Consider the following 21,558-nt stretch of genomic DNA (forward strand, 5'->3'; position numbering starts at 1 on the left):
TCATTCTAAAGTATGTTCTGCTTCTTTATTCTTAAATCACCTGCAGTGAGATCTCACTCCCCTCTTTCCTTACCTGTTGCTACTACTTTCTCCTCAAAGTGCTTTTCAATTCATGTATAAAGTGCCTTACTTTTGCTGTGCCTTTTCCTCATTTTAAAACAAAGCAGGACTGTAATGCTGCTATTTTGTTCAGTCCCTGACTGCGTTCTTTTGCTGAGGTACACTGGAATGCACAGCTGGTCCTTCTGTCAGGCCACAAGTTTTACAACCTCTTGGCTTGTTCAGCAACTAAAAAGACAAACCCAATTTAACAGCCTTAGTCTGCAAAGCTGTAAGCCAAACAAAAAGTAAGTCATGTTTTCTCAGAAATAAGTTATGTTTATTCATTAGTTATTAGTAAAGAGTAGTATTCTACTCTTCCCTGTAAGGATCTCAGATGGCCACTGCAGTGAGTTTCCCCAGTGCAGCCTAGCCCTGCCTTCGCTCAGGCAGCCTCCTTCCCTCCTCTCTGCCATGCTTAGCCTCATGCATACTCCCTCTCACAGAGCCTTCCATTGGCAAAGTCAGCAAAAAACCAGAGATGACCAAAGGACAGCCTTACCTCCTTGGTGTCCACACCAAGAGCACAGCAGCCTTCCCAGCCTCTTGTGTTTCACCAGCAGATCTGCACCAGCTGTTTCCACACCTTCACCCCACTCTGGTGTGTTATGAGCTCTGTCACTTGGGCTATCCAGCTTGTGATGCAACTGCAATAGCCAATCATTGATTTTGGGTGATATTTGGATAGAAACATCTTTCTACATCATACCTGTGCCATTTCTGGAAAATTATTCATTTGGTTGTCTCTCTTTTCCACATAGATACTGGGGCAAATAGTCCCTAAAAGGTGGGACTGGGAAATGTCCCATCCTCTTTTGGAGCACTCCCCAGCCAGGAGTGTCAGCATGTGATGTGTCTTATCCTTGCTCTGCACTGATATCTGCCCACTGCTGCAAGTTTATAGGCTTCAGAGGAAGATAATTCCTGGGCCGATGAGCAGCAAACTACTTTCCTATATCCCACTTTCCTTCCCACTGCTGGGAAGAGGCAGCTGGGAAGATGTGAGGATGGCTCGGGGCCTTGGGAAACTGCAGCAACAGAGAGACCCTCCACCACTGCCACCATAATATTTTCTGGAAAAATCCCCTTGCCCAGGATTCTTCTCCTGGGAAGCTGAGAAGCCTCAGAGAAAAAGGAAAACAATATTATCTCATTTGCTTCTCCTGTGTTTTGCTGCTTTGAAATGTGTTTGAAGATTGTTTCATTGGTTTCATGTGAATTGTTTTAACTTAGTGACCAATCACGGTTAAGCTCTATCAGGACTCTGGAAGGAATCACAAGTTTTCATTATTATCTTTTGGGCCTTCTGAAAGTATCCTTTCTGTATTCTTTAGTATAGTTTAGTATAGCATTCTTTAATATAATATCATAAAATAATATATTAGCTTTCTAAGAGCATGGAGTCAGATTCATCATTCCTTCCTCTGTCTGGGGAATCCTGCAAATACAAGACACCACTGCAGTAGTGGAGGGATAAATGATAACTGACATATGATTTTAAGCTGGTTGGATTTTTTTCTTGATAATATGACTATTGCAAATCCAGTGTTTCAGATTGTTTCTGAACATGCAACTTTCTAGCTGTCTTTGTAGAAGAAAATCCAATTCTCAGTGTAAACCATGCATTTTTCTCCTGAAAAATGCTCACAAAGTGAAGAATAGTGTTTGCAAGCAGCTCCACAAACTTTGCATCCTACAATGAAAGTAGAGGGAAGCAGGACTGGATGGGTCCTGACCACTGGCCACAGAGACCAGCGGGTGCCCTGATGTGACCTGGCACTTCCAGGGAAGAAAAATCCCACAGGGAGGACTCTGTGTCCCCAGAGAATGATCTATTTTGGAACTCTAAGCAATACCTCCAGTTCCTCATACTACTGGACTATAATCATCTTTTTATGGATAAATGAGCAAACTTTCTGAGGAAAGAGTAATCATTAAAGAAGAGCCTCTTAAGAAAAACCAAAGTCCACTGTCAAGGAAAGATAATAACCCCTAAGTTTAACAGGATTTCTGGAAGACACAGTTTTCAGTGCATTTCGTTTTGCTCCAGAAATTTACTTTTTCTCAACAAACTAGTTATCACTTCTTTTTCCCCTATCCAATCAAATATGACTTAAATCCTCCAGTACCCATTTCTATGAATTTTTCACAGCTTGATATTGAAAAGTATTGAAAAGAAATAAGAAAATAATTTAGTCGTGTATTAGGATACAGCAAAATAGTTGGGTTTTTTTAGCAAAATATATTATTCACATAATTTATTCTACTATCTGCATTTTTAGATGGAAAAAAAATCCTTCAGTATTGCACAGGTATTTATTTACCTGACAGTTGCACTTTAAATGATTGCTAGTGGAAAGCAATATACTAAACAGAGAAACTTTCTGGCCTAGGTGTTAGAAATCCTTTCCTTACAGAAATACATGTAATGTTTATTTTTTGTAATAATATTTAGAGGCTGTTGCTGTTCATGGATACTAAGCAAAGTATACAACCTGTGAGGAGATCTTAATTTTGTAAGTTAAATCAAGTGTATTTTCTATGTATAGATCTACGCATTTAGAGTAGCACCAACAAATGGATATCGACAAAGGGATACCAAATTTACATGTGACTTGATACTATGTTACAGAATGACACATTTATAACAGTGGACACATCTCAGACTCAAGTACTGGACTTCAGCATCAAAAAAGTGCAGAAGATGAAAAAAATGTAAGTAATTTAGGAATTCAAAACTCATTTTTCTTCTTCTCAGTACTAGTGACCAGTCAGTCTTGGATCAAGGGTCAGGTCCTGGATCTGTTACACAAGACATACCTAGCAGAATAACTCAGCTGAAGCCAGAAAAAGCGTTCATGATCTGATCACTGAGCTTCAGGCTACATGATTCTAGTCTGGCCTCACACAGGGATGACTTCCATCCTCTCAAACTGGCATTTACTCCAAACTGAAAGCTCTCGTTGCAAGGAGAAAAAGAAGAAAAAAGGACAACAAGAGTGGGCAACATAGCTGTGGTGGTGAGAGCATTAGGCAGAGGTGTCTTCAGCATCCTCCTAGGGAACTGTTTGTAAATATGCACAGTGTGCACATAGAGCATAATTCTTCTGCATTTTAGGATAAATTATTTTAATAATATAAATATTAAAAACAAATCTATAAATGCACTTTAGGATAAGGCAGGTGTGTCTCACAAGTGCTAAACTCTCAAGCCAACAGAATGCTGAATAAAAGTTTGTCTTTTCTCTGATACCAAACTGAAAGACACAATGATATACATCCATTCACCCAGCTGTGTCTCCTCTCCCCTTCAAAAGGCTTATGTTCCCCACAGACAGGGGCAAAAGGGACAGCAGCTCATGGAAAAGAGCCTTCCTTGCAAGTTTTCCTGCCTGACTGCAGCAAGTCGGGCTGCAGCTCATTAGTCCCACCCTTAACTTTGCTATCCTCAAATGCTTTTTTCACATCTTGAAATGGGGCCTGACATAGAACCTCGGATGCATAGAGCCTGGAGTGGAAAAGTGAGACACTCAATTTGGAATTTCTTGTCAGATTCTTGGTCAAATATTGAAAGAGGTTTTGAACCTTCAAAAAATGAAGGTTCTTCCTTGGGTTACCCTGGCTAAAAATTAGTTTCACAAGAGTTTGCATAAATAAATTTAAACTAATCTTATTATTTCAGGGAAATAAAAATACCAATTATTTCCACATAAAGAATAACATCATGACAGAATAACAAGCGTTTCCTTACTATTTAAAAATATTTTTTTCTCCAGAAATTGTATATCTAAGTTAAACTATTTTTTCTGTGTGAGATTTAGCCAAAATGATTTTTCTGAACAACCCCATGACATGATGCTGAAAATGTGTCAGAGGACTATGGCATGATAAATACATATATTTACATTTCTCGCTTGATTTTTGGTTTATTATTCCATTAGTTTTTTCTCTCTTGTGTAAAAGACTGTCATTCAAAAAATCCCCACTTTTCTGCTGGAAAAAACATTTGTAATTTAAAAAAAATTTCTGCAGGCTTATTTTTATGCCAATAGGAATTTTTACACTACACTTATTTTCCTAGAATGGATATTACACGGATCTTCCACTTACAGTTTCTTTGGTAACATGACTAGGAGAGAAACCTTCTGACTCAGATGATTATTCTTTCATTTGCTTTATATTTTCATTTTTTATCCCAGGCTTTAGAAACAAGTTTCCCCAGTGCAGAACTCAATGTTGAGTTCTCTGCCCTCTCAACATTTTAAGACTGATGAGGTCTTATTTAGATAACACATGTTCAGCAGCTCAAATTTAAGAAGAAATACCCTCAAGTTTGAGGGTTTTGCATCTTTTTGTGAATTCACTTGATGTCCCTGTGATCAGGCTAGATCAATTTATGATTTTCCTGGTCGGCCCTACAAGCTGCATGCAAACACCACTAAATTAGCCTCCTGCCAGACTGGGTTGATGGTTGACCCCAGAAACTCCATGTTGTAATGGCACAGCTCTTACCATTGCCAGAGACATGTTTTAATAAGACCCTGTAGGCATGAAATAAAACATGCAGAAAATATTCGTATCCATATCCACACTTACAAGGAGTAAAGAGCAAAAAAGGGGGGGGGGGGGCGGTGGCAAAAAACTCACCCTCTCAAAAGCAGAGGAACGCTTGGCTGTTTTTTGAGAGTGCAACACTCTAAGGCATTTGGTCTGTACAAAACAGAAATATTAACTAGTGATGGTTGCATACTGGGATAGAGTTGTGTGAAAACTCTCAGCTTGTTACCTGTGCTGACTCTGATCCACACCATGGAACGTGGTTCACTGGTGTCTCCTCTGGCCCCTCCATCTCACCACCCACAGGCCACAGGTTACACAGTGGTGTGCCGTGGCAACTGCTACATCTCTATCCTGGCTTGCACACATTTGGGTTCATAGGTCCCAAACCTGCACTTCATATTTTTAACTTATGTGGACTAAAAGTGTTTTCTCTGTATGCAGCAGTACCTTTAAAGAAGTACCTTTGGTTTGGGTTTTTTGTTTGTCTTTTTCAGCTCACATTTGGCAATAAAACGGGCATTTCAACTCCCCGCTTGACACTCAGTCTCACCAAAATCAACTATAATATCTCTACTGCACACATGGGCAGAAGAAGTCCTTCTCCTGAGCAATGGATGGGAACAGGCAAGACTTCAGGTCTGGACACACACTAAGTTGCTACTGACACAGCAAAACCACCTCTATTTACCAATGACTTAAGAAAGAGATGTGGGGATCCATCCCTCACTAAGACAAGGCTGAAGAAAAGGACTTCTTCTATTTAAAGCTCTCCCAGGTTACGTCATTTCTTTTTTAAAATTTTCCTCACAATACACTCTCCACCCTTCCTTCAGGGTTGTGACTGCATACACTACCTCTCCGTAAAAGTTAATGCTTCAGGATGACAAGTAATTTCCTACTTCTTTGGAAAATGTATTGTTATGGCATTAATGAGGATAAAATGAATGTTCAATTATTTAAAACAAAAACACAAAAGGAAAACCTAATAATTGAATTTACAAAATTATGCTGCTCAGTCTCGTTTTCTATGATTCTGTAGTCCTGTAAGTCCACAAAGTTTTATATGGATAAATAAAATAAGTAATTTCTCACATGAACCCATTCAAGCTATATTGTCTTTAGTAGAAGTCAATTAAAAATTAGTTTCTAACTGAAACTCACCCTCAGCCAGTGCAGCATAAACCACACATCTAGAGGTCCACTGGGTTTCCAAACCCACCAAGGCTGAACTACAGCAGGTGGAGGGGAGCACCATAATTAGTTTTAACCATTAAAAGCTTTAGTTTCTTATGGCCACGGTAAGTTCCAGAGATTCTACCCAGGAGCACACAGCATCTCAAAGGACAGCTGCAAAGTCTATTGCTGCCATTCAAGATCAGTTTTTAACCATATGAGGAAAGTACATCTCTGAAAAATGAACTCACTAGTGAGATGACAGGTTTGTACACTGAGCTTCCCTTCCTTTCTCTCCCCTTTATTTTTTTCTCTATTGCTCTCATTTCATTATTTAAAAATGCTGAGATGTTAGAAGAGTTGGATCATGTCTATGTGCCATGCTAATGTTTAACCCGAAACTTACACATTACAGATAAAAGGGGACTGTACTACAGATTTCACAGCTAACTCCCTTAGTTCAGCTTGCCTGCCAGAAGCACCCACAGTACTTAGGTCTAAGTGTATTCCTCCTTAGCGACCTTTTTTTTTCAACTCCTTAGAACAGAACTGGATTAGAAAAAGTGTTCTGGCTGAACACTCCTCCAGTTTATTTTTTGTCATTGCTGAGCTACAGATAAGATTCAGCTTTGCTGTCAACAGAGTCAATCTGGTCAGAGCAGCAGACACAGTAAATCAGAATCTTCCATCAGAGAATTATACAATTGGTGCAATGCCAAACTTTGTAGCTCCAGAAGTCAAAAAATTCATGACTTGGGACTATATTATTTTTGCAGCACTATTTTTAGTCTCTGCCAGCATTGGAGTATTTTTTGCAGTTAAAGAGAGGAAAAAGAAAAATTCAAAGGAATTTTTGGTGGGTGGTAGGCAGATGACATGTGGACCCATAGCTTTTTCTCTTACATCAAGTTTCATGTCAGCAGTGACAGTCCTGGGGACACCCTCTGAAGTTTATCGCTATGGAGCATCATTTGTGCTCTTCTTTCTTTCATATACACTTGTCATCATTTTTACTTCTGAACTTTTTCTACCTGTGTTTTATAGATCTGGCATCACAAGCACTTATGAGGTAAGTAAAAATCATAAAATAAAGGCACTATTCTAGCATAACTGATTATCATGCTTATATTTTTCAGAGAAAAATCTTTGATAGAAAGCTTTCTGCAGTGTTTTACAGAACAAATATATTGATAAAGTAATTATTTTTAGAAATAATTTGCATTATTTAAACTAGTTATTTATATTGTATAAACTGAAATCCCAATCTAAGCGTCAGCGCTCCTTTTACGCATGTATAGCACAGACAGGATAAGGGTTTACACACAGCACCAAATTAAGTTACAGCTGGAAAATACTTAAGCGTATCCAAATGCTTCTGGTCTTTGAGTATTTTGCTCTGGTTTAGAGAGACAGACTTTAAGAACAACATTCAATACTATCCAATTCCAACTTAGTCTAGATATGGTAATTTTGACCAAGTTACTATATCTAAGTAGCTGTGGTGGGAAGAAAAAGAAGATGGCAGGCTTGTTAAAAAAAAAAAAAAAGAAAGCAGAAAAGAAAGTCAGGGCTGGAGAATGAATTCAAGCATTCACTAGGAAAAGAAATTAACGACTTCTGAATTTTGTAGAGTTTTTTGCCTGGCATTTTCTCTGGAACACATTTTTTCCTTCATAACACAGTTCAGTAGCAGCCCTTATAAACTGCACATCCACAGGACAGCTACTAACCATTTGGGATGGCCTCTTACTTCAGTCAGCTCCTGCAAGTTTGGTTGCTTCTCTGTGGGCAGTTTCAACTAGGCATGAATTGGATGATGAAGCTTGGTTCCTTCACAAGGAACCTTCTGGGAACAGAAAGGCTGCTCATGCTCACTGAGCCCAAACCCAAGGAAGGAAATTTGGTCAAACATATCTGCCTGGGTATTTGGAAATACTTTCAGGTCAGTGAAGAGTAAAATCGACCACTGCTGCAAGTAGTTGCATTTTCTAGCTGGTTTTGATCCAGTGTCAGAGAATTCATTGTTTTTGTCACGTGAACCAGCAAAAGGGTCATTGTAGATGGAGAGACCCTTCAAGCATGCTGGAAAGATGACTGTTGGTTTCACAAATTATTTTTAGAAATAGATCAAGTTACATAAATTAGCCATGTATTTATATGGCAGACTTTGGGGTTTATTATGCAAGAAACACAAGATCAGCATGAGAAAATGAAAAAAAAAAAGATATTTTGTCAGTAGGAAGTGCATAGCCTAGAGATTTGTAAAAGAGAGAAAACATGTACAGGCCATGCCTGGTGTCTGCTTGGAGGCACAGGGGACTGTGGCCCAAGAAGAGTTTCCCTGCATGGGGGTTGCCATGGGGCAGAGAGACTCTGCAGAGACCCCAGGTGGTGATTCAGCCTTAAAACCCGGGCTTTTGGGTCTAGAGATCCACTCACCTCTGCAGTTCTTTTGAAGGTGGCAACACCTCTCCACATCCATGAACCTGGAAGTACATAAGATCCCCCTTCATGCCTCTCCATATTGGTGATGTGCAGATTTGGCTTTAGGCTGAGACAGAACAAGGGAGAAAATCAGCTCAGCTCCTGCACCAGGAAACTCCATGCTGCTGCTTCACCATCTGCTTCACTTCCACTTTTGGCACTACTGGAGTCGATGCTATTTCTGCTAGAGATGAGCTCAAGATTCCTTACTGTAGAGCTGGAATATACCTTCATTTGAAGTTAAAATTTCTTTGTAGTTCTTGGGATCTTCCAGTTATTCCTGGAGCAAAGAAGGCATTGATTACTGCAAACCAATATAGAACTTCACCTGGTACAGATGAGGAGATTGATTTCTTAAATGTAATTATCCTTCTGTCTAATGACAATCCTGCTCTCCTCATTAGCTGCTCACGGCAGCAGGGCCAGCTGCCAGGAACTTTACTTGCACAGTAAGGTGTCACTTGGGGCAAACAGAAGGGTAACAGCTGTGTCACAGATGCCACATGTGCACTTTACTGAGATTACGCTTTTTCCTAGTATTTGGAGTTAAGATTTAACAAGATGATCCGTCTTGCTGCAACACTGATTTACATCCTCCAGACGGTAAGACAACATTGACTCTTTTTTTGTGCTAATTTTGCTCAACATTGATTTTCCCAGACTAGTGCCATACACCACATTTTTTATAATGAGATGTTTTAATGAGTACTCTTTCTTCTTAGTTTTTTCACTTGAACTATGAATGCTAAAAAGAAAGTAAGATTGTATTTTTAACTGGTTAACTGCCCTAACCTTTCCTGTTTAGTATTAAGAATGCCATTTTGGTTGTCTTCAACACTCTTTAGTTGTCTTTAACACTCTTTAGGTGTCTTTTAACACACGTTGGGCTGTACTCTCACAGCACATTCTTGGTCACATTATGTTCACTGGAAGCCTCTCTCTTCCCAAATAAGTGGATTCTGTCTTTCTTGAGAAGCTGGTCAAGCCTCACTGGGTATGTTTAGTTACCCATTTAGTTACCCATTCATGACACTGAGGTGAAGTGTCCTATTTGAAAACTGCTGTACAAGGTATCCTTGTAGGGCAGATGCAGTCCCATGATGGTCACTGCTGTGACCATCTTGAAAGGTTACATTATTTGTGTATTTAATGAAAATATAGGATTTAATGGGAGATTAGGAGACATTTTTTTCTGCATTGATTCCATTTTAATTATTCCCAAACCTTTGGCAATAGATCTGAATGCTTAGTGACTTTGATGATCTGTTTCTCCATCACTTCTCTCAGGTCTTACACTTAAAAGGTATTGAGTCAGACACTTTGAAACGGATTGAATGGAAAAATGAAAATTTAATTTCTAAGATCAATGCAACTTTATTTCTGTATCACTACTTGTGTTTTCTGGAGATATCCTTTTTCTATTTCATTAGGATATTTTGTCATGTACTTGTCTTAGCAGTAGAGAAACAGGTAATATAAAGACAGACAATGGTCCTCCCCTCAGAAAGGAACTAAACATAATATTTTAATTTTTAAGGGCTGAAACAGAAAGCCATAGTGCAATACAAGCTGATCTAAAGAAACCCTTTAGATCAGCTTGTATTGTAGACCCTCTGCTATTTTGCTCAGAGTCCTACTTTAAATACAAGTTCTATCACTGAGAATTCAGATACATCATTTTTCTCCTTCAGATCCTTTACACAGGAATAGTGGTCTATGCTCCATCACTGGCACTCAACCAAGGTGAGTTCTTATGCTGCACTACACTGCTACCCCAAATGACCACACCAGAGGGATTGCTTGAGTAAATGAAGTAACAAAAATAGATAAAAACCCAACTCTGCTCAAAGGTGCTATAAGAAGGTTTTTGCCTTCACCTCGTAGCTCCGCATTTCTGACTCCCCAGGTTCCTCTCATACCCAAACATTAGCAGGAGCCTCGTGGTTGCTCTTCTGCTCTCCTTCCCACTCAGTACCGCCTGAAGAGACCTGAAGCAAACAATTTCCCAACATCCTGACAAAGTCCACAGTACAAGCTGATGATCCAAGACCATACTATGTACTTTGATTGCCCCCGTTCCTGTCTCTTGTGTTCAGGTTTCCATGGAAATAGCTCTTTTCCCTGCAGCCAGAGATGAATTCTGTTCTGCTGTCTGCCCCCAGACTTCTTCACTTAATATCTGCAAACTAGGCATAAAGCATCCATCACCATAGGTGGGATTTGTGATTTTGCTGTCATAGGGCACAAGGAATCATCATGGCCGAAATCCTGATTTTACCAAAACTGACTGGGAAGAGATTGTGAGGCTCTTTTCTTTGTTCATTATCTGAGTTGCATTCACACTGATCCCAACGCTCACACAGCGCCAAATTTTCTTCCTCTGTCATGCAGCTGAATTCCATGTGAAAGTTCTCATTCATTATTGCACCACACTAACTTTGCTAATAAGAGAACATTTACAAATAGCTTTTGCACTCACAGACTATGACTGGTGGGTGAGATTTTAGTATCAGCCAAAACAAAATTTGTGCATTTTGTGTAAAGAAACTTTACGAAGCAAAATGAACACAAAAATTTGTTTTAATGAAGCTCATTTTAGCATTAAATCATTCTTAGATGCAGGTAATGGAATTACTTAGGGGTTGGGGGTTTTTTCATTTTAGGATTTTTGGGAATCTCTGAAGAACTTGGTTTCTCAAGACAAAGTTCTGGACTAAGAACAGAAGTGAAGCATTGCTTATAAAGCTCTATCCCGTCAGAATGACATTTTTGCTTTATGCAAGTATTCTTACTTTTGCTTGAAAGTTAGTTAATTTCAATTCAAAAGAAAACAACAATGAAAAACAGTACCCAGAAGTTCTACAAAACTTGAACAATCCAGCAAAGCTCCTAATAGACACAAAAGATTAAAATTAGCAATTGCTCCTATCTTTCTAAAACTAAAAGATTACAGCTCTTCTGCTACCTTCCAGATGTCTCACACCCATTTCACCAATAATTTTATTTTCATTGGTTTCACAGTCACTGGATTTGATCTCTGGGGCTCTGTAGCTGCAACAGGAATTGTCTGCACTTTCTACTGCACTCTGGTATGTAACAGACATAACTGAATACTTGGAACACAGACAGTTAATTCGACCATCCTTTAAACATGACACCACTATCAGAGAAGGATGGCTCCTGTGGACAACACAGAGATAAATTTCTTCCACATTCTGTGTTATAAGGAAATCTATTTGGTGGAAAAAAATCCTCTCTAATCCTCTGCTGTATGTCTCCATGTTTAAACCAGACATCTTGACACAGAGTCCAGATAAGGAGGCAATAAGCTTCCCCTGTCTTCTTTTGAGAAGATGATTCTTATCTTTTACAAATTATAAGCTGAAAAACATTGCAATGAAAATTCTGCTCAAGAACAAAGCACTAAAACCTAGGAAGGATAATCAACAGGTCAGAGAGCTTTACTTTTGAGTGGAAGCAATGTGAGACTCCAAATTCCAAACCAGATATATTGTATAGATATTTGCAGTGAAGCAGCAGAGCCCTGTGGCTCAGGACCCAAACTAATTGCCATTCTCATTGCCACTAATGATTTTTTTCAATATACCACTCCACTCCTGTTGAAAACACTTATTATGAGCTCTAGTACTGATTTGATCAAATATGAAAGCTATGGAAGAAGCTGAATAGCAAATTTTCTGGAGCTATTTTTCTGTGTTGAGCTAATTGTGGGCTCTGAGAATATACGGAGTCCTATGGGATGTAGGAACAGGCCAAAACTCCCTAAGCTTTTGTTCCACACCATCATATGTTCTTCAAATGCATATAAAGGAGGCAGTAAAAAAGCTTTTAACTGAAAGTCAAATATATTCTTCTGTGCCTGTGGACAAACTATTTAGGCTATGAAATTTTCCAACCTGCAAAAATACACACTTTGTGGGAGAATACGGAGCCCTGATTTGCTGGGTGCTGCACATACAGCTCAGAAGCTGTCAAAATAAGGAGACTTGCTACATTTTTCAGTACTTGAGCAACAGGAAAGACGATTGGGGGTGTACAGTTTCTCTTTGTTCTAGGGAGGATTAAAAGCTGTTGTCTGGACAGATGCATTTCAAATGGTTGTTATGGTGGCTGGCTTCATGGCAGTTCTGATTCGAGGCACTAGTCTGAACGGTGGAGTGACCAAAGTCTGGGAAGATGCCCATGAAGGATCTCGGCTAAACATATTTGAGTAAGAAACAAATGATGCAAACCATTTCTCTCTGTATATTTAATGTTTAGAAACCATACCGTCAGTAAGCCAAAAATACACAGACTTGCTATTAAACAACCCTGGTGACTCAGAGAAGTCCATTCCTCATCTCTTCAGCTACTGGCAGTGCATTTGACCTTTAGGAAAGCTTTACTCTTTCAGGAAATCAAAGGTCTGCTGAACTGAAGGGGAGATTTGCCATTTTTCCATGTGTAACTACAAATGCAGCCCAATTATTCCTTCCAATTTTGCAGAGAATAGAGTTGGAAGGGATCCACAGAGATCAACAAGTCCAGCTCTTAAGTAAATGGCCCATAAAGGGATCAAACATGAAACCTTGATGCCATTAGCACCATGTTCTAGTCAACTGAGCTAATCTCAGTGGAAAATTGTATATATCTTTCATTTTCTATTCATAAAACAGACACTGTTTTACTTGCACTCACCACAGCAGCAGGCAATAATGTACCAGTGCACTGGGATAGAAATCTGATCTTCCTTTGGCTGTTTGGGTCATTTGTTGGTTAATCAAGGCATGTCAGTGTCAGAATCCAGCAGCAAGGTCAAATGTTATCTGCTGTCCCAACCGAGATAAGGAGAACTGCAAAGACTACACATTAGAGACAGAAAAATATACTTGTACAAGTTAGATTTGCAGAGTAGCAGAATTTTGTTAGATAACACAGCAGCTGAAGCAATTTCTTATAAAGGAAGTTATTATTATTAATTATAAATAATTAATTAAAAATAAAATTATTAATAATTATTAAAAATATTACTAAAATTCTGCTCGATTTTTTTAGAGTTTGGTAAGCAACCTTGTTCCTTACAGAAGATGGGGTCCCATGCAGGATGGCTTGTAGGTCTGCTACTATATGACACAGGTCAGATGTCTGAGCATGAGCACCCTTATACATTTGACTAATCTGAATTAAGTGATCCTCTGACTAGGTCTGAATGATATTTGTTTACCCTGTCTTGAAAACAATGTGTTCCAATATAAAAGTAAAAAAACTTCCAAACCTGAACACATTGGATGCCGTCTGTTCTGGAAAACCGTATTACCAATGCAGAATTTTTTGATTCAGGTGGTAGGACATGCCAGATAGTTCTGAAAATATCACCTACCTTTTGCTGAAAAAAATATGTTTAAATAAAAAAAATTAATTGCTTCTTTCTTTCTTTCTTCTAGCTTTGATGTTGATCCTTTGAGACGACATACCTTCTGGACAATAATTATTGGGGGAACATTTACCTGGCTAGGGCTCTATGGAGTCAATCAGTCCACAATACAGAGATGCATTTCCTGCAAATCAGAAAGGCATGCTAAACTGTAAGCTACCTGTCATTAACCTATTCCTGCAATCAATCAAGAATTACACTAAGTTTGTCAGCTATACTGACAACATATATTTATATGATAAATAAATATTGGGGTGCCATTAGGCGGTAATAAGCTAATTTTGCTCTGACAGTCTTACTACCTCTGGCTCAAAATGACTTAAGTATATGCAGAGGAAAAAGAGAAATCTATCTCTTGCAGCTTATCAATTTATGATCAGGCTGACAAACTAATCCTCATAAGGAGAGTATGGTAAAGATGGCAACACAGAAGTCATGCTATCTACTACCTCATTGTAAAAATGGATCTATTGGAACTGTGTTTATGTTATACAGGATTAAAGGTTGTTATTGATTTAGTGGAGTACTACAGTACAAGGTATTACCTAAATAAAAGTAAATCTTAATAATTTCTTAAATTTCCGCAGCGTCAGAATAATCAGAATCAATGAAGAACAATGTGAATCTTCACAATATAGATATACAGGTCTCCAGCTTGCTATCCGCTTCAACTTCAGCAGTAATATATTCATTGATAGACAAATTTTACTAAACAATTAGACTTTTTCCACACATCTAGGGCCAATTGCTTGCACATGTGGCTAAAGAATAAAGGTGATAATTTTTTCCTTTTTCAAACAGTTAGCTTTTTTGCTGACTGTAAAGCCATTAATTTCTCTGAAGGTCATGACTGTCTATATGAATTCATCCTGTAAAAAATGCAGTGTCTGAAAAGCATTTAGAAGTCACAGCAGGGAGAACATCACCAGTAACAAGCTGGGTTAACCTTTGTTTCCTGGTAGCACACTCTGAACTGGCCTTAGCAATAGATCTTGTGCAAGGTGTGTCCAAACACGATGTGAGCTCTGTAAATCCTGGCAGCTCTCAGAACTTACAGGATTGCTGACCCAAAGCCACACAACCTTCCCAGCAGAGGCTATGACCCACATCCATTCATGGAACAGTGAAAAGCCACCAGGACTGATACTTTGGATGGTAACACTGGAAACAATATTCTGTGTGCTCTAAAGGGAGAGCAGCATCAGCATCTCCCAACAGGTAAAAATCTGTTCTTACAAGGGACAGGCATTACAGACCCAGCCCTCAGTGCAGCCCATTCTGCACTGAGGTTACTTGACTCTCCCAGCTCTATGGAGCTGCTTGGAAACTTTATCCTTGCCCTATAGCACAGGGATGGTGTACTTTTCCTTTTTTTTTTTTATTTTTCATCTTGCTTGGAATTTTACAGACAGTTTGAATTATATAACCAATTGGGATTAAGAGATCTCCCAAAAAAGTTCAGACTAAGTATCTCATAACAACTTTTTAATTTATCTTCCATTAAACAGTTTCCCTCTTTTGCTCTAGGGCACTTTACCTGAATTTATTGGGACTTTGGACAGTCCTAGTGTGTGCAGTATTTTGTGGATTGGTGATGTACTCTCATTACAAGAGTTGTGACCCCTGGACTGCTGCTTTCATTTCAGCTCCTGATCAGGTACAGATATCCATTACAATAATTAGGAGCTGCTTTGGGCTCAGATAGAGCACATATCAGAACAGTTTATTTTGTGCAATGCTCTATGTCCTTTCAGCACTCAGGGACTAAGGTGGGTGCCAGATCAGGGCTACAATAATATCTATTCTGCCACTCCTGCAGTATTAATTCATTGAGTATTTTTGCCAAAAGACATTCCCTTTGCTCAAGATGTGAAACTATGTTATTTGGGACAACACCAGAATTTAGCAACATGCTAATAAACATAAAATACTTGGCTTCCATTACCTTAATTTCTTGTGTTGCTCTTGTGCTCCTTCTATGCCAGCTCATGCCATACTTTGTTATGGACATTTTTTCTTCGATGCCAGGAGTCCCAGGACTGTTTGTTGCCTGTGCATTCAGTGGAACACTAAGGTTTGTGAATCTGAATTGACATTTTAGCTGTTTATGATAATTTCTTGAGGATCTAGAATGAGGTCAAAATATGAAACCCTAAGAAAAGCCCAGCAGTTTCTCTTAGATCATTCTAGGAAATAGCAGTAGTTCTTTGTTGAATTATGTTATATCCCTGGAGATATTTGAAAGACATGTGGATGTGGCACTTAGGGACTTGGTTTAGTGGTGGACTTGACTGTGCTGGGTGAACAGTTGGACTCTGTGACCTTAGAGGACTTGCCCAACCTAAATTATTCTATGATTATGTTTATGATAAAGTCTAACTCCACATCTCCAGTATCATTTTATCCCAAATACATTTTAGAATAATGTTACCAATACAAAGAAAATTTAGAAAAACTGAGTTTAACTTCCCAAAATACTCTTGGGAGCTGCTCATGGTGAAACAGTCTTTACTTAAGGTAACTGCCACAATATCATAGTCAGGGGTATATACATTTTCAGTAAGTCTATATGAACTGTATTCAGCAAAAACAGGCTCACTCAGCCAGCTAAAAGAGTTGGGCCATTCATGAAGGACCAGGGTGGCAGTAGTGGTGACTGCACATCCTTCAATTTGTAAGGGAGTAAGGTTTTAATTCTGGAACATGTCTATACTTAAGGTCTTTGCAAACTTGTAAAAGGAAGGGTCAGTTAGGATGTTTTTTTATCTTGTTCCATGCCAGCACAAAGCAGAGCCCCCAGCAATTGCAGAAGCAGCAGGAACCTCCCCAGTTAAAGTAGCACATATGAAAAATACTATGAATCATACAGTTCTTGGGGAACGTTAGTGCTGAAAAAGAGGAAGCATTTCTATATAAATACAACTTGATTCCAGATTATATTGCTTCCTATTTACTTACCATTCTTCTCCCTTTCTACAGCACGGTAGCTGCCAGCATCAATGCTTTAGCAACTGTTACCTTTGAAGACTTGGTCAAGAAAGGTTTCCCAAACATCTCTGAGAAGATGAGCACGTGGATCAGCAAAGGCTTGTGTGGGTACTCCAGATGAGACCCCTTTCTTTAGCAGCAAAGGGCACTGCACAGAGAGACTCCTTCAGAAACCGGAATGTAACACTTTATAAACCCCCCAGATGAATATCAGCTGAGGCCTCGGTAGCATCATCAGCACCATATGACAGAGGAAAAAATAGAGACTATCATGAACAACCCCCACTCAAAATCCTTGGAAAAGTTTGGTCTACTGAAAGTATTGGAAACACTCTTTATAACACAGAAAGAATGCCAATGAAGTTATTACCATATTACTCTATAGAAGTATTTATTTAGAGTAATACAGTAGATAATTTATATTCAAACTTAGAGTACTGCATAAGCAGGTTATTCAGCTTTTCAGAGAACAAAGTATGAAAACAAAAAAATAAAAAACCCCACAAAACATCATCAACATATCAAGCATCCAACATTGTTTTAATTTTTAGAATATTTGTTACAATTATTGCAGTAAGATCATAACCCTTTTACGAATACCATAATAATGCCATAAGAATTCTATTAAAATTCATAAATATAATGAAAGCGCCAAACCCATCTATTTTCTATCTCTGTAACTGCTTCTAGTCTTCTCCCTTCTTGTTTTTCCACTTACTACTTAGTTTTTTTCACTCTGGACCTAGAAAGATAATTTTTATGTCTGAAACCAAGGTGTGTTAGCACAGAAGTTTTGGCTGGCTTTACTCAAGGCTGCTGCATACAGAGCTTCACCTACCATAGAGTTAAAATTGGTGTCAAGGGAAGAAAGCCATGCTGTTTTATCATTTCTCAACTCATTTATTAGATTATTTTAAAAGTGATACTTAAAGGCAACAGAAACATTTCTATATGAGGCATAACTTCTAAATTAATTTCATTGCTATTGTTCAACTTTGTAAGAAATCTCAATCCACCAAAAACCCAACAAGACTTCATACAAGCCACTGCTGGGTGTGTAGTGGTCTACTCTAAACACCCAATAAGAAGTGCCAATTCCTCTCTGCTGGCTGGTCACCTCAGACACTACTGAGCTGGAAGCCATCCCCACCTTATACAGCACTGAGAGCTTCCCTACCTTACCTTTTCCAGGTGTACTGTACGGTGTCCTGTGCACTTCCATGGCTGCAGCAGCATCGCTGCTGGGAGGAGTCGTGCAGGTACTTCTTGCTTCAGAAATGCAATTAATAGAATAGGGATGAACACAAAATGTAATGAACTGAGCAAATAATGCTGCCAGCTCTGATGGCTACTAGATTACCCAAATCATTTCTGTAGACATCTTGCTGAGAGGAATAAGTAGGGGGGGAAAAAGTCCCCTAACTCCTTCACTACTGACTCACTGCTAGGAAACAATACTGAGCACAATCCTCTCTTTAACTGTGCCCTGAAATTACTACCTATCCCTTCTCCCTCACCATTTTCCCAGAGAAAATTACAGATCAAAATCAAAACTGGGCATGCTTCCCCTCAGCTGCTGCCCTGAACTCCTCTTTCTTCTCTGCACCCACAGGCTTCCCTCTCCATCCATGGGATGTGTGGGGGGCCCACGCTGGGATTATTTACTCTGGGAATTGTGTTTCCCTGTGCTAACTGGAAGGTAAGTAAACAAAATTCCTGATCTAAAAGATCAAGTTGTTTTTTGGTTAAAACTCAATTTTGAAAATTGTTTAGGTCCTTGAGCTGCTTTTCAGATTTAGTGCCTGAGGATCTAAGATCTATACTTGCCTTTTCCCTGCCTAAATTCATCCTGCTGAATTTAAGTCTACCCAGCTGTGGAATAACTGGTGATTAGATTCACATGAAGGCTTTCTTAATTTTTTTCCTGAGTTTCATTAAGAAGAAAAAATTATTCAATACTTGCACCACCTTTGAGATGCACAGAGTGATTTCAAAAGCTTTGCCTTCATTCTTTCACTCAAAACACAACATGAGCTCATTCCATATTGCCCCATCAGAATTCCCATCAAGGTTAGCAGAGGTAAAACTAAAATCTGTATCACAGCTTTAAGCACACTTCTGCTTTAACTTTTACAGAGAGCACTAAAACACCATGTTTTATAGCTTAGTTGAGAGAGAACAGAATTTATTTACACTGTAACCCATCATTACCTACTCCTGGCTATTAACATTCACAGAAAAGCACTTTGCACATACCATCTTTAACAGTACCTTTCCATACTTTCCAAGGGTGCTCTCGGAGGCCTCTTAGCTGGGATCAGCTTGGCTTTTTGGGCTGGTACTGGTTCTTTCATTTACCCTGCACCACCAACAAAGTCCATCCCTCTGCAGCTGTCTACCCTCAACTGCACCCTGGCTAACAGTACCAAGGCACTGCTAACAGCAGCTCCCACGCTGGCTCCAGAGAGGTATTTTTCCTATTGTTACCACTTAAGCCTATGCTTTGCCAAGTGTGCCCCCCAGCCTGCAGCTGGGGTGCTGGCAGTACTGACAGGGCAGGCTGGGAGTGCAGACTGGTAACAGATGTCACACCAGCTGCAGCTTGAGCTGCGTTGTGCTGGCAGAGTCAGGCAACAACTTAAATGGAACTGATGCTCATCACTAGCTGCTTTTGTCACCTCTTCACAGGCCTCTGCTGGCAGACACCTGGTACTCCCTGTCCTACCTGTACTTCAGTGCCATTGGCTGTGTGGGCTGTGCCATCACAGGGCTGTTGATAAGCTTTATAACAGGTTGGTGTTCTAAACATACATAGACATATATATATATACACACATATATAAACCACACACATATAAACCATACACACATATATACCTCTGTATAAGCTGACTCAGCTGTTAAAAAAGCTTTTAAAAAGTCCAGTAGGTGACTTGAGACACAGACTGAGAAGAGGGCAGCGGGCTCTGATCCTGCTCCCCCACCTCATGATCTGTGGTCTGAGGCTCCCAAGGCTCATATACATAGACTCACTTATTACTATTTTCTTTTTGCAGGACCTACTAAAGGAGAAGACATCCCACCAGTGTTAATTAAGCCAGTCTGCGACCTGTTTTGCTTTTGGTCCAAAAAACTCAAAAGATTTCTCTGGTGTGGTGTGCAGCATGACAGCCTGGAGGTGAGTGCTGAGCCTGTCAGCTCAGCCCTGCTGTGGCCCAGAAGCCATGGGAACACGTGAGGGTGTGTGCCCATGTGAGGGCATGGGCTGAGCAGAGAAATAACTAGCCTTCAACAGCTGCTCTTGAACTTCTTCAAGGGATGCTGCATAAGCAGCACAGACTAGAAATCAAATCAGCCAAACCCTGGTCAGTAGTATTGCTCCCATTTTCATCAAATATGGGGACTCAGGCCCTTAAAAAACAAAGAGCCCTCAGGAAAGCCAGGAGCTCATGGAACTGATGCCTTGGGAAGCTGACCTAGAACAGAAGCTGGACAGAGCTAAAAAATAAAGTAGGGATTTATTAAAAGGCCTTAATGGATCCACCTTGGGCAGCACAATAACCCAGCCAGGTCTATACCCAAGATGAACCAAAATGGTCCCAAAATGCTCACAGGGTCCCTCACTTTAAGTTCTGCTCCATTTGCATATTGGAGTTAATTGTCCAATTACAGCTTTAGCCCATCCTTGCAGTCCCATCCTTGTTTTTCTCTCTTCAGCCCACATTGTTTGTGCTCTTGGGCCTGAGATTCGGATCATTTGTCCTTGGTCCCAAGGTAGAAAAGGAATTGTTTTGTCTAGCTGCTCTGTGAAGAGAGCTTACCAACACTTAATGTGAAGCTCAGAACTAAACACTAAAGCAGCACAGAATCTAGAAGATATAAAAGCTAAAACCTAAGGCATCAAAACAGGGTCTGACCTCCCTCTCCCTGCTGGGACAAAACTGCACCTTACACCCTAGACAGTTCACCAAGCTATCGCCTTCCACCAAACTCAGAGAAAAGGACTTTAGAACTGACATTCTCATGAAGCTCTCTTGCTGCTGTCATCCCCATCACCACAGCCCCCGAGGCTTCTGCCCTCCAGAGCAGCAACAGAGAGCAACAATCAAGCAGTGCTGCACCCACCAGCATCTGAGCTGCTCCTTCCCACCTCCTCCTCCTCCTCCACAGCAACAGGGCCAGCTATTCTCCAGGTGTCCCAAGGCTTTGTAGCTCATTAAAAAGGCATACAGAATGAACACCTCTTTTCTTCTTGCACTGTCTCCACAATTTTTCTTTAATCAAAGGAAAAAAGCAGTGAATACAGGCTTCCAACTACAAGGGTATTTTCTTTCTTTTTTCAGATGGACTTTGAGAAAAAACTGCCTGAAGCTGCTGCAAATAAAACCAGAACAGATAAAACCTTCAAGAACAATACCAACAAAGAAAATAACCACCAGATCCGTGGTTACAATTCTGAGGAAAATTCATATACAAATATAAGCAAGGAATCTCGCCTCTAGAAGCTGAGGGACAAGGGACATTTAATCAAACTTTAGTTCTTCAGCTTCAGAAATTAATAACTTCTTTTTTTGCACTTACCAGCTTGTAGGTGACCAAGAGGGAGCAGCTGCTCTCTATAGCAATGAAGGCCAAATTTTTATTCACCAATCTCTTGGCAGACCTGGGAAATGATGGGACAATCAGGTTTTGGAAGCACTGCTATTTCAGAAGAAATGTTTCATGAATTTTGCTGTGGAAGCTCCCACTCAGACACAGCTGCAATACATCTACATCACATGCTCTATTTAGCAACTCATCATTGAAGGGAGTGTGCAAAG

The 21,558-nt window shown here is 39.7% G+C and overlaps 1 protein-coding gene across 1 annotated transcript; it reads left to right on the forward strand.

Annotated features, from left to right (window-relative positions):
- The first annotated feature begins 6,544 nt into the window (after nt 1-6,544).
- Nucleotides 6,545-21,240, forward strand: SLC5A12 (solute carrier family 5 member 12). Its single transcript, XM_030949566.1, has 15 exons — nt 6,545-6,901; nt 8,854-8,919; nt 10,008-10,059; nt 11,338-11,405; nt 12,393-12,547; nt 13,761-13,901; nt 15,278-15,407; nt 15,736-15,824; nt 16,730-16,842; nt 17,930-17,997; nt 18,351-18,437; nt 19,028-19,206; nt 19,427-19,530; nt 19,795-19,916; nt 21,082-21,240. The coding sequence occupies exons 1-15, from the start codon at nt 6,545-6,547 to the stop codon at nt 21,238-21,240; spliced, it is 1,890 nt and encodes a 629-aa protein (XP_030805426.1).
- Nucleotides 21,241-21,558: the final 318 nt, after the last annotated feature.

This window comes from Camarhynchus parvulus, chromosome 5 (genome assembly GCF_901933205.1).
Source record: "Camarhynchus parvulus chromosome 5, STF_HiC, whole genome shotgun sequence".
NCBI lineage: Eukaryota > Metazoa > Chordata > Aves > Passeriformes > Thraupidae > Camarhynchus > Camarhynchus parvulus.

Bases quoted from the DNA above. Each gene is read 5' to 3' on its own strand.
- SLC5A12 (XM_030949566.1), top strand. From the start codon at position 6,545: ATGCCAAACTTTGTAGCTCCAGAAGTCAAAAAATTCATGACTTGGGAC. The intron at 17,998-18,350 runs GTACTTCTTGCT...CTGCACCCACAG, and splicing joins TGCTGGGAGGAGTCGTGCAG to GCTTCCCTCTCCATCCATGG. The intron at 18,438-19,027 runs GTAAGTAAACAA...ATACTTTCCAAG, and splicing joins TTCCCTGTGCTAACTGGAAG to GGTGCTCTCGGAGGCCTCTT.